The 12,813-nt window shown below is 46.9% G+C and overlaps 1 protein-coding gene across 4 annotated transcripts in view; it reads left to right on the forward strand.

Annotated features, from left to right (window-relative positions):
• alpha-Catr (alpha-catenin related) overlaps window positions 1-12,813 on the forward strand; it is a 202,686-nt gene that overhangs the window by 147,417 nt on the left and 42,456 nt on the right. For all 4 annotated transcript variants that reach the window (XM_075679954.1, XM_075679952.1, XM_075679951.1 and 1 more), the window contains exons 5-10: window positions 1,747-1,986; window positions 2,659-2,862; window positions 2,972-3,058; window positions 3,132-3,290; window positions 3,751-3,843; window positions 4,268-4,468. In XM_075679954.1, coding sequence (XP_075536069.1) covers window positions 1,747-1,986; window positions 2,659-2,862; window positions 2,972-3,058; window positions 3,132-3,290; window positions 3,751-3,843; window positions 4,268-4,468 — 984 coding nt within the window. The remainder of the gene's footprint in view (window positions 1-1,746; window positions 1,987-2,658; window positions 2,863-2,971; window positions 3,059-3,131; window positions 3,291-3,750; window positions 3,844-4,267; window positions 4,469-12,813) is intronic.

Raw genomic sequence — 12,813 nt, forward strand, 5'->3', positions numbered from 1 at the left:
GAAAAAATGAACACCCGTCGACGGAGGTTCTATCGAAGTGAGAAATGCTGTGGCACTTCTTGGCGCCAGTAAACGACTACAGAAACACAGCAGTCTACATTTTCAACGCGCATTGTTGTTGTAGTAACATCTTGTGTCGAATATGAGGCAGAGAGAGAGAGAAAAAAAATTTTATTGTCAAGGTTGAGTGGAGTTTTCTTTCCCAGCGGTGCGGGCTAGCGTGGCGTCTGCTTCGCCGCGACCGCGACGCGCTCAGCCCATTCCGCCAACCGTATCTGGTCTTCCGGGTTGGAAGTTTTCGTCTTCATCTCCCACTCTTCGTGTGAAGGAGCTCACCTAAAGAGCTCTCGGGGGAGGGTTATTTTGGCATCCCCACAAGATGAGGCAGAAGCTATTTTCGCGCCTTTTATCTCTAAAAACGATATTTTATACACGGGAATTCCGAGGTGGGCATTGTTTTCCCGTGTAAATCTTGACGTCCTGAATGTTTGAGCAGATGGAGCAATAAATGCCGGACGCAATACGAAGGTGCTTCTGTCACAGACGAAGTGTTTAGCAACTAGAGCAAAATAAAATCATGTATATTGTCAATATGAGAATGCCGCGATGTATATATTCTCGTCTATCGCGCGTTATCTTTCACTTCTGGGATGGTACACGTCAGCATCTCGCCTCTCTCCGGGGCATGTCATTTCCTCCTGACATCGGAACACTCGATTAGCAGTAAGCGCGAAGAAACGTTTGCTTTAAATAGGTAGGAAGGGAGAAAGATGAGTGCGGAAGCGCAAGTGCTACATGTTTACCGCATTAGAGGCACTGGAGAGCCGTCCATTGTCAAAGCAAAAAATACTGTAGGACAGTGGTCCCAATGAACGTGTGCGCTCAAGGCAGCCACAGCGCTAGTTCACTTCCTGCGGTCTAGTCTCTACGGGCTTGCGAGATAGGTTGTAATAGTGACGTGTGCCGCATCAAAATATAGTGCGCCGATTTCCGTTTGGCAGGAAGCAAACTAGCGTTATCGCTGCCTTTAACGCATATGTATGCTGCGATCGCAGTCCTAGCAGCCTTTGCTCTGACAGCGGCCGGCTGTCCAGAGTCTAACGCGGTACACATGTAGCACACCTGCCTTTACGCACCAAGTAACGTGGACTGATCGATTAACAGAAGGCGTACGGTTGTTTCGTTACAGCCGCAGGCAGGGTAGGGTAGCGCTGTCGGCCCATACAATCATAAACGAGTATGACTTTGTTAACGCGACGCCAAGCCACAGCCAGTATACAAGAAAATGAATATCTTAAAGTCATGGAAAAGCCTTTGGAGACTGCGAGAGCGACGTAATGATGTTACTTTCTGCACGTTAGGCGAATTCCGCGCGACACACGAGGCACTCATGCTTGGCAGAGATCTTCGTTTACAGGGTACAGACGCACACACAAAAATGATGCGTGAAAGACATTTATGACGGCCCTATTTTTCCAACAGTGCACAAGCAGGTGCGGGGCAGCGCCAGCAGGTGCCATCGGTGCAGTTGTAGAGGCAAAACGTGAACGGGCCTTAGCGAAGAGCTTGCTGCTGCTTCGCGCAGCAAAGGCCAAAAGGAAGTTCATCTGGCCGGACGACGAGAGCCAGATCGCCCGGTGGCTTTTGCATCTGCCTTTCCCGCGACGCGATCGCGTGCGCTGCCCGGCGCCACTGCGGACGATGTGGCGCAGGGAGGGGTGACGGGTGTGTCCTGGCTGTCCGCAGGCCTGCCTGAGGCACCCGGAGTGCGAGACGGCGCGGGAGAACCGCGACACGGTGTTCCTGCAAATGCGCCGGGCCATGGACCTGGTGCACTTCGTGGTCAAGGACGGCGTCATACCGGAGCTCGCCTGCGCCGCCTCCTCTTCGTCCGAGTACCGCCGCAAGGGCGCCCGCAGGGGCTCCTGGCGCCTCGACGAGTTCGACCGATGCGCCACCGTCCACAACGCCGTCAAGATGTTCGAGGTGGGCGCGCCGCTCTGCCGCGGCGACGATCGCAGTGTTCGACCTGTATAACACAAGCGCGTTGCGTGTTTATTTCCGTTCTCACCGATCAGCCTGTGAACGTGCTTCAATTACCCATTCAGACAGGCCTGATATACTAGTGACTTACATAATCGAATGACGGGACAGTGACGATCCCGACCCCCGTATCGAGGATGAAATATAGCGAAAGAGTGAAGCGTGGAAAAAACGTTAAACGAAAGTAATGCACAGCTCCTTTGTATTGCCACGGCTTGTCACAATTCCAGTAGTATTGTGCTAGATTCTACGTCACTTGCCTTTCAGCTTGCATGGCGTTTTTCGGATTGACAGCGCGTCATAAGTGACTTTCACATTACGAAACAGACTGTGCTGCGGCAAAGAACCGTGAAGTCGTTTCTAGTCGCATTTGCTGGCACTTTCTACCTAGTAACACCTATGACTATGACTATGACACCAACTGACTAGGAAACTGAGAAGTTCGCAAACTTTCCGGACAGACAACGTATACGGTTTGACGATTTATGTCTCAGCTACAACGCGCCTTGGTGACATTAAGATGGCGTCGCTTCAGTCGCAACGGCTTCTCGATATGGAGCCCCGAGAAACGTGTGGCAGTGAAGGAATCTCGAGTAAGCGACACACGCGACGCAGGACCTGGTGGAGACAATGCGAATGACGCTGGTGGGGCCCAGCTGCCGTGAGCGGTTGTCGAGTGCCTTAGACGCGGTGGTGGAGCGCACGCAGGACTTCACCGACTCGGCCTACACGTCGCACGAGCACCGGGAGAAGATCCTCCTGCTTTGCGACAGGGCCAAGCTTGAGCTCAACCAGCTCCTCAGGATCGGCGTCAGCCTGGTAGCGTACACGATGCCTGCATCTCTCGTGGCCCCATACGTTCTCGTCTACAGGCCAGAAGCGTTGGTTAACTGTGTACCGCACCTATCCTCTCACTCGACGCTTGCAGGATCAGGCAGGTTGTACGTCTCCCAACGAGGACCTCGAAAACGCAATCGAGCAGACGCTAAGGGCGACGGCAGACCTCAAGCAGCAGGTACGCTCCCCGAACAGGTGTGTTCTCTCGTACTGCATACGACCACTCGATTTTTCTTTTTTTCGTCGTACAGCTTCGCGACACGGCACTGGACCACGCGGACGAGCTGTTCAAAACGATGGACGAAGGCGAACTGCTCAACCGGCTGAAGAACGCCTCGCTGGCCGGGGATCACGCCAGGCTCGAGGAGTACGCGGACAAATTCGCCGAGCACGCCGAACACGTCCAGGAGGTGAGCGCTTCCCGCAGCCCCTCATCCGCCGCCTACTGTAAACTTGGGCGCATGTCACCGAGTTTTATTCTGGCAGTGTTCGTGAATGTGCTCATACTCCATGGCTGTTTGTCGGAGAAAGACCGCTTTTGACTTTCTGTCCAATATTTGTCTGTTTTCTTAATTTTTATATGCACCGTGAAGTTTCACTTAGGCACGTGAGGGTACGAGCAACAATTTCGCTAGTCCAGACTCCTTTATCTGTGCTACAGGAACTGTACTCAACCAGTCGGTAACGAAACAAGACATGGCTGCGTGTTCCAGAGGAGGGGGGCTATGATCCTTCTGTGAAGTATCATCAGTGGTGCTCTGGCGGATCCATCATGAGCATTTTTAGCAAGGAGGTTCTGTGTGAACAATGTCGTTGCTACCCGAGTCAGTTTACGCAGCTGCCTCACCTCGGGTACATTTCCCGCTGCAGGTGTGTCGGCTTCTCTATCACGTGGCGAGCACGGAGGCCCTCCAGGTGACCGCCAAAAACACGGATGCATGTATCAAGGTCTACGGCTCCCAGGTGAGTACACGTCCTTGGCCATCATGGCCATCAGACATGTCTCGCACTCTAGATCTGTGGTGGTGACAAATGCAAGACCACACTGTTCGTACGTGCGACTAGTTGCACATACGAACAACAACTGCATGCGCTGTACAGTGCATCGCAAAAAGTTTTACCCAGAGCACACTCCATTTTGTCCGAGACATGCTCGAGGTGCACGGTTCTGTGTCGTTATGTGTAAAGTGGGAACTGGAAACATGTCTGAGAATGTTGTATAATTTGCATTGCGGGTATTTTACCTAGCCGCGTTGCGATCCTTGGTAACACGAATGGGAGAGCGAATTCTCATGAAACGCCTTTGGACACACGGGCGCCCGTTGCAAAAGCTCACACAGACCACGTCGCCCTATAGCTGGTACGTGGTGCCGTGTAATCGACGCAGGTGGTGAGCGCCTGCCAGACCCTGAGCACGCATCCAGTAAGCAAGATCGCCAAGGAGAACGTCGAGGTGTTCATGGAGGTGTGGCAGTCGCTGGTCAACGACGTGGCCTCGATATCGCGAGAGGCCAGCCAGCAGTGCCGGCCGCCGGTGCAGGGCCCTGACAGCGCACGATCCGTCTACATGTCGCTGCCAAGGCCCGGGGTAAGCGGCCTCCGCACGCAAATAAGCTTAATTCTTTCTTTCGTTCAACAGTTTAACATTTTGGATGCATTAATAAAGGAGACACGGACCAGAGACGCTGCATACCGTGATCGCAAAACGTCGCCGAAACAAAGAAATGAACAGATCGCTGAGCTGTCTAGATGCGTGCGGAAGCGCGCCGACAGTTCAAATCTCTATATATATGTAAGCCAATAGGAGCGCTTCCTGTGCGCACGCGACAGCAGCAAGAAGCCACGGTGCTTTTCTTTTTCTTTCTTTCTTCTTCTTTTTCGATCGCTTTCTTTGCTTCTATTTCAGCACGGCGAAAAACGGCGCAGAGGCTATCTGAAGCTCCGATCTCTTCTCTTTACGACGGTATCACTGTGGCGGCTTTATAGAACGGTATCGAGATGGCGTTGTGCCAACGGAAAGCCGCGTGATTCGCAGTCTGTGCGATGGCACCTCCCGGAACCAGATTTTCTAACCGATTTTTGTCGACAGTACACTAGGAAAGTGCGATTTTCTCAGCTTCTACTTCATATTTATTTCTAATTATTAGTGCGCGTACACCACGTAATAATGATAAATATTTCTGTGGTCTTACGTGCCAAAACCGCAACTTGATTATGAGGCACGCCGTAGTGAGTGACTCCAGATTAGTTTTGACCACCTGGGTTTTTTTGACGCGCACCCAATGCACGGTACACGGGCGTTTCCGCATTTCGCCCCCATCGACATGCGGCCGCCGCGGCCCGGTTTCGATCCCGCGTCCTCGGAATCAGTCGCGCAACGCCTTAAGCCTGTTTCACATGCTGCGACTGCAACGACGAAAATCGGTGCTGTCGCACGCGTCGCAATGCGATTTTTAGAGGGCTCATTTCACATGATTGCGATTTCAACAATGCGACTGGTGCGACGCCCAGGGTTGCTTACTGCCAGGTTTCGTGGCACACGCTGCATAATTACTTTATTGTAGTGAATAAAATGTTTACACTCTAATATTATTGACTTATTTTGATTAGAAGCAAATAATATGTACGTTTACTAATTTAAAACCGTTAGTTAAGATTTGTCTTGGAGTGCGCGACGGCGGTTTCTGTAGTTCAGCGCGACATCGCGCACGTAAACAGCTGTTTGCAGGTGGTTCAGCGATTTTTTTTTCTATGGTTCAGCGCTGTGTGTTGTCTTATCTACCTTCTATGACCGTTTCGTTTTGCCTGCGCTACAACAATCTACAAGATGGCCTATCGACAAGTTCATATAGCTGCCCTCACCGTATATGCAGTATTCGGAATTCGGCTGCCACGAAGTTGTGTCAGCCCAACAAGATCCTCGCGCTACCCGTGCTAGGCGTCAGCTTCTGGAGAAATGATGCGTGTGTATTGCCCGTTATTGCGCATATGTGGTGCCTGCTCCTAGCCATATTCTTACGCCAAACGCATCAAGAAGCACCAACCCGAACGCCCGCGTGTGCCCCTGAACGAAGCCTCAAACGATCTGTGTGATTACGACGTGGAATGAAAATTGTGTTGTGAAATTCAACCTTAGCGCTAGCCTGGTTCGTCCATCGCCGTGCTTGCGCTGCAAATATATATATGGGAGCCCTCTATAAATATTTCTAAAGGCGCAAAAGTCGACGCATCAAATGTTTCGAGCAGTTACCGTCACTTTTGTAGAAACCTGTACGTTGTAACATAGCATTCTAAAAGACACGCTTCTCGTCCACTTGTCCCGTGTCTCGAGCTGGTAGTATACTCGGAACTTCTGACAAGAAGACCATATCAGTACGCGTTATTCATAATGCAGGATCGTAGGCCCACGGCAGGCGCACTTGCCGTAGAATTTTTCAGCTTTCTGCTCAGCCTCGCACGCCTCTCACGGTTAGCCTGTTCTGTGGAAATAAATATTATTATTATATTATTAATGTTATTAGATATAGTTTCTTCACTGTAATTTATAGCAATCTTCCAGATTTCTTAAGCTAGAAAGAGCGTAGGTTAGGGCGTGTTAGCTAGTCATGCATTTAACCTGTATTAGATCAACATTGTTACGACATGCTTATGGGAGTCATTTCAAACTAGATTGCTCAGCCAGAGGAAGTACAAATGCAAGCCTCAATGTTTGTTCCAATTTGGTATTCCTAAACAGATTATATTGGCAGAATTTTGTGTCTGCTTGCATTTCCTGCAATTCAATGTTCAGAACTGGAAAAACTGATTCCTTTTCTTGCTGTCGAAAGGCTGCTTCAATGTCGATAGCAAGCTATAATTATTCATTTCGAAAGTGTTAAGCAATGACTATATGTCTAAGCTTATCAATGCGTTCTTATTCCACGAACACAATCAAGTTTTCTCTCTCCGTCTCATTGACAGCCATGGAATGAAACCGTTCACTTTCATAAGTACCAGGATGCAAACATTCTGGAGTTTGTCCTGAGCATTTGTCTGCATCCTATAGTGTGCATGTTTGTATCAAGTTCTGGTGTTACAATCTATAGTAATTAACTATAGTGCAACAGAAATACGATGGACAGGAACGAAGTGAACACACAGAGCGCTTCGTTCTTGTCTGTTGTCAATCTGTTGCACTTTAGTTAATAATGAATACACAGAAACTCATCTAGTTTTCAGTTATTATGTCGGGCTTATAAGCCCGCTTGTGTCCTGGAATATCTGCACGGCTATGTATCCTGTAATTTAATTTCTGGCCATGTGCTTGCAAGTCACGTGTCAATCTCCTGATTTTCCTTACAATCTTGTGTGATGTGCAGGCCCAAATAGTTTCTGGTGAATCCATGCAGGGTGTTGTGCAAGGTGTAATCTGCACTACAAGTGCTGCTTTGATATCTTTCAAGCTTTTCTAGGTGTAGGATGACCTGGAATGGTACTCACTTATATGGGGTTTAGCTTTATGTAGTGTCATACTACTGTTACACTGCTATTGCCATGCCATATGTGCCTTATGTTTGCTTGCAGCTTCATGATTAGCAACCTCCTCTGTGTGTTTGGCAGTTGCATATAGTCTCCTGGCCTAATTGTTTGCCCCCATATTCCACGGTATGGGCCTGTTGTGTTTCAAGTTCAGGCACTCCCGAGGTTGTGTTTCTGAAGGGAGGGGTAGTCGTCTTTGCATCTCATATGCTAGCTGGCATAGTATCTTGGGACGAGGTTCTGAGCTCTTGAGACAAAGAATTTGTGCTGCAGGCTGCTACTCTACTGTCTAGGTGCTTGTTTGTTAGCTCTTTCTCATAGAGGTCTTCAAGCATGCTAAAGTTGGAAAGACCTGTTATTACTACCCGATGCCTGTATTCGATGAGTTGTCTTTTTTGTGTGCTGCTGGTAATTCATACCGTACCGTACCTTGGACACAAGCACAGCATCTGCGATTTTCTATAGTATCCACTTGTCCACCCCCATTATTTCGAGATTATTCTTTTCACCAGGTGTGGAAGTTGCGTCCAGGCATTGCATAATTGTTTCATCCACGTGCTGGCTCTGCCGTCATGGGCTTACACTAGCTGAGGATTTGTGGATGTTGACTTGTGGGCATATTTGTCCAGCTATGTGGATCACAATGTGCAATCTGGGGTAGTTCTTGATTCCAGTTTTTCTTTTTTTTCCAACGTTGATATGAGCTGACTTATCAGAAAGCGAGAGGCCAGACTGGCCAAGAAAGTTTGCAGTGTTGTCGAGGGCTTGTTGCATCATTCTTGATTTCTGTATAAGATAGCTTTCCCATAGACTGTAATACACCATAGGCTGTAGTGTTTCTTGTAGTATGCCCGTGTTGTTGGTGTTTGTGGGCCAAATGTACCTCCTACTCTCACCTGGAATTTTCTGCCTTTCAGAAAGTTACCGTTTAAGTGCTCTACCAGAAATGTTTTTGCTCATCATTCCTCTTATTAGAGCAGCATGAGGTACTGCTGTTAAAAGCCTCTTCACTCTCAATTCTTTCATAAGCGGTATTACACAATGTCCTGCAATAAAGTTTCTGCTGCTTATGGCCCACTCATATCTGCCAGAAGGGACAACTCTTGAAGAAGGTTTTCTTTGTGCTATGTGTGCGACATATATGTAGTGTGAGCATTCATGCCTTGACATTATACATCTGTAGAACCAGCTTCCTGACAGAGTACTTGCTATACCTGATCATGCTTATTTGTGCAGTGCTGTTGAACAATACATATTGATGCAATGAATATTTACACACTCGAATTATCACGAAACATGGTTGTTTTACGATTCTGCCCTTTGCTTTCTATTGGTGTTAGATTTTGCATAAGCATGCCCCCTATGCAATAGTATTTTGAAGTGTAAGGGTTCAATAAAAGGTGATGAACTAAGTCTAAGTGCAAGAGCTTTTTTTATCACCTATGACTCCCATCGAAATGAGACTTCCATGGCTGGCAAAACAACCCCTCGCCTTGTGTTAGCAGCAGAATGCTATAGCCACAGTGGCAGGTGAACAAATTGAAGAACAATATTTCTGTCGATAATTTTTTTTCTTGCCTGTATGTAAGTAAAGTTTGCAATAAGTTTGTCATTGCAAAAAAGCCCAGTTTGTGTTCTTTTATTGAATAAACCACATATTGTGCATAATTGAAATGCAGAAATTTGTTCTAAAATCCTCGGGTTATATATGTTCTTGCAAGTAGCATGGTATTTAATTACTTATAAAGATAGTAATCGCAGCCGATATCGTTATATGGTTTTACACACTAATATATGTGATCACAAACTTATTAGAAACTTACTAGAAACATGTAAGGCATGAATGTTTCTGCACACTTAATCAGCCGTGAACGTGCAAGAACTGCTTGTACTGGCTGACTTCACTGCACAGTTTTGATTTACTTTTCTTCAGCGTGTCGTTTTATACTGTTTTATCCCCACAAGAACAGGCCGTTTGCCTACTTTTCGCATTGTTGCACGAGTTCTATATGATTGTGCAGGAGGGTACGTTGTCGCTGTGCCACTATAGCAAGCAATTTACTTAATCTACTAGCTGTACAGTTAATTACCTTGCAGAGCAAGTGTTCACACAGATGCAGTAAGGATACAAAGTCCGCAACATAGTCAATGTTTATTGGTTTCTGTGCAAGAAAAAAAAAATTATCCAGAGAAGAGGTGCAACTTAACGTGCATGTCATGTTTTATTCAAGCCACGGATTTAATGCTAACGTAGCAAATTCATTACGATAGCCTACACTTTCGCTCTGTCAAATTTAATAAGAGGCAAGATAAGCTTTCAAGATGCATCGGGAAATTCATGCTTGAAAACCGACAAGAAAATGCAACTGAACGGTACCGCGTTCAGCGCAACGTTGAAACTTCGGGTACTTTGCTGTCTTGTCATTTGCCCTTGCCAAGGTTGAAATAATTCAAGCTGCTCCGTAAGCGCGATTTCTGCATGCTACTCGGCAAAAGAAAATTGTGACGACCTCGTCGTCTGCTGGGGATCGAACACCTCCTAGCACTGACAACTCGCAAGGCGTACGAAGCAAACGTGAAAATGCACTTCATTTGCTGTGTAGTGTGTCAACAAACGCATAGAAATCGGAGAATGCAATCTGCGGTACAAGTTTTTTATTCTTTCTTCGCGTACGTACCGAATTCGACGATCCACGTCTCCGCGCATTGCACTTGTCGTGCGAGACGCCATTTTCCAAAATAAACCGGCGAAATAGCTCCGTTGACAGCTCTCCGCGCAATTTCGACGGAAAATCGCAGCGATCGGTGCGACGGTGCGACTGTGCGACCAACCGGTTGGTCGCAGCCGAAAATCGGGGGGTCGGCACTGCGACTGCGATTTTCATCGCAAACGACGGAAATCGCACTTCCGGTGCGACGAAAATCGCATCATGTGAAACAGGCTTTAGAGACGTGCAAAGGCGCAACAAAACGTTCACAGGCTTTCCTGCGTTTTTTTTATAACATGGTATTTTTATTACACCGATAGAGTGATGTATTGCGAGTGGTTCCCGGTAGTCTCAAAGCGTTTTAAGCAGAAATAGTCTTATGCTAACCTAAACATACAACTTTTGCATTAGAAAGTGGTAATGACATTTATTTGCAAAAAAAAAAAAAATAATGTAAATCATACATGCTTGACGATCGCGAAACGGGATAGATCGTTGCAATGAGATTCATTTGCAAAATATACTGTAAAGCATGCGTGTTATGGTGTTGGGTTGCTAAGGGGCCGCCCATCGCCGCACGCCGCACCGCACGCGTGCGGTCGCGTGAAAGATTGCACGTATGAAACACTTGTGCACAAATTTCGGTTTACAATGTGTAAGGTATACACTGTGCACACAGTGTAAATGCTAATTTGTGCACAAGTGCTGGATACGTGCAATTTCTCGCGCGTCCACGGCGGCCCGACCACGGCGGCCTCATTTCGATGGGGGCGAAATGCGAGAGCACCCGTGTACTTACATTTAGGTGCACGTGAAAGAACCCCAGATGGTCCAAATTTCTGGATTCCTCCACTACGGCGTGCCTCATAATCAGAAAGCGGTTTGGCACGTAAAACCCCGTAATTTAATTTCAATTAAATTTTTAATTGAAAGCATGCGTGCTTGACGATTGCGAAACATGATACATCGTATAGTGCAACTAACGTTCAACATAAGCTGCTTGTCAGTGAAATGGTTAAGTTTTCTTGTCAGAAACAAAATTATATATGCAACTCCACGAGACCAGAATTATGAGCGAAAAATTTAAATTTCTGTTCAACTACAATGCGGCTTATAGTCAACGCGAAATTTTGCGAATGAGCCCTGCGATCGTGTTTCATTTACAAATCGCGTAGACTCATTTACTCGCTCTGCGCGATGTTTTATGACTCTGGCTGCGAGAGCTGTGGTTATATAAAAAAGAAAATGTTGTAATAAAAAAAATTGTTCTGCGATTTTACGTGCCAAAACCACGATATGATTATTAGGCACGCTGTAGTGGACGATTCCGGATTGATTTTGACCCCCTGGGATTATTTAATGTGCACCTAAATCCAAGTATACACGAGCGTTTTTGCATTTCGTCCCCATCGAAATGTGGTCGCCGCGGCCGCATTCAAGTCAGCGACCTTGGGCTTAGCGGCGCAGCGACATAGCTACTGGGCATTTAGGTAGTTAGCTTTTAGTTGGTTATGAGGAAGATACATTATATATATATATATATATATATATATATATATATATATATATATATATATATATATATATGTGTGTGTGTGTGTGTGTGTGTGTGTGCGCGCGTGTGTGTGTGTGTGTGTGTGTGTGTGTGTGTTATAAATGTGATTTCTGTTACTCTGTTTTAACTGTAGAAGCTAAATACTGCGTTTTGTAGTTATGAGTGTTTTTTTTTTCGTAATGTAAGTTGCTTCAGCGTGTTCTTCTTAATGTTTCTTTTTCCTATGAATATGCTTTGCATTGCTGTTAATAGTGCTGTTAGTCTTATTTGCTGTACATATGTCACTTGTTGCTCTTGATTATGTGCACTTCTGTATGCTGTACAGTCGCCGTAGTGTACCTCTGGAAGGCCGAAGCTAACCAAGGTGCTTCTCCGCTTTTCTCCCAGCCTCCCTCATATCCATGATGAAAAATAAAGGAACTATTATAATCTATAACGTATATTGTCCTCCGAATGCCGCCATTTATAAAACTAACGCTAGAAAAAAATACAGGTAGTAATTGGAGAGCGTCGTGCTACGTGAGCACGCAGTCAGAACGCGAGCAAACGTATTAAAATGGAGCGTAGCAGACGGCAAAAGCGAGCCACCCGGCTGACGTCACCGGAGCGCCGTTCGCAGCGCCGTCTTCGGTCGCGCACGAGGCTAATATACAATGCCCTAAAGTCACTTGTTTTTCTGCCTCTCTCGAACCCGCCGCACTCGTAAATTGTTGGAGCTCCTGAGCTTGTTTGCCTCAATCGCTTCAATCTCCTGCGCTTGCGCTGCACGTGGAGGCGGACATGTTCTACCGTGGTCAAAGGGGTTGGATTTCCCTCCAAGTCTTCTGCATCATATTGTTTTGTAAGCCTTGTAACTTCTGATGAGCAATAGTTTGAGTTTGATAAATTATACCTGGATCTCTGTCACACACGGCCATTGCCGCTCGCATTGAGTTGGCCGCTCGGATCGACAAACGTACGTACTGCCATGGAGGAAAGTCACGTTTTTGAAGCCGTAAGTGCAGCCATGTTGGTGCGTCATTTTCATTTGTGCTTTTCTAGAACACACTACTTTGCGCGTCCAATCAGCTCGCCGGAGCACATAGGCGCGAGCTTTCAACTTGCTACGAGCTGCCGGAAGTGTGTGCTGCTGACGCGCGTCGGAACAGAGCC

Source organism: Dermacentor variabilis, chromosome 2 (genome assembly GCF_050947875.1).
Source record: "Dermacentor variabilis isolate Ectoservices chromosome 2, ASM5094787v1, whole genome shotgun sequence".
Lineage (NCBI taxonomy): Eukaryota > Metazoa > Arthropoda > Arachnida > Ixodida > Ixodidae > Dermacentor > Dermacentor variabilis.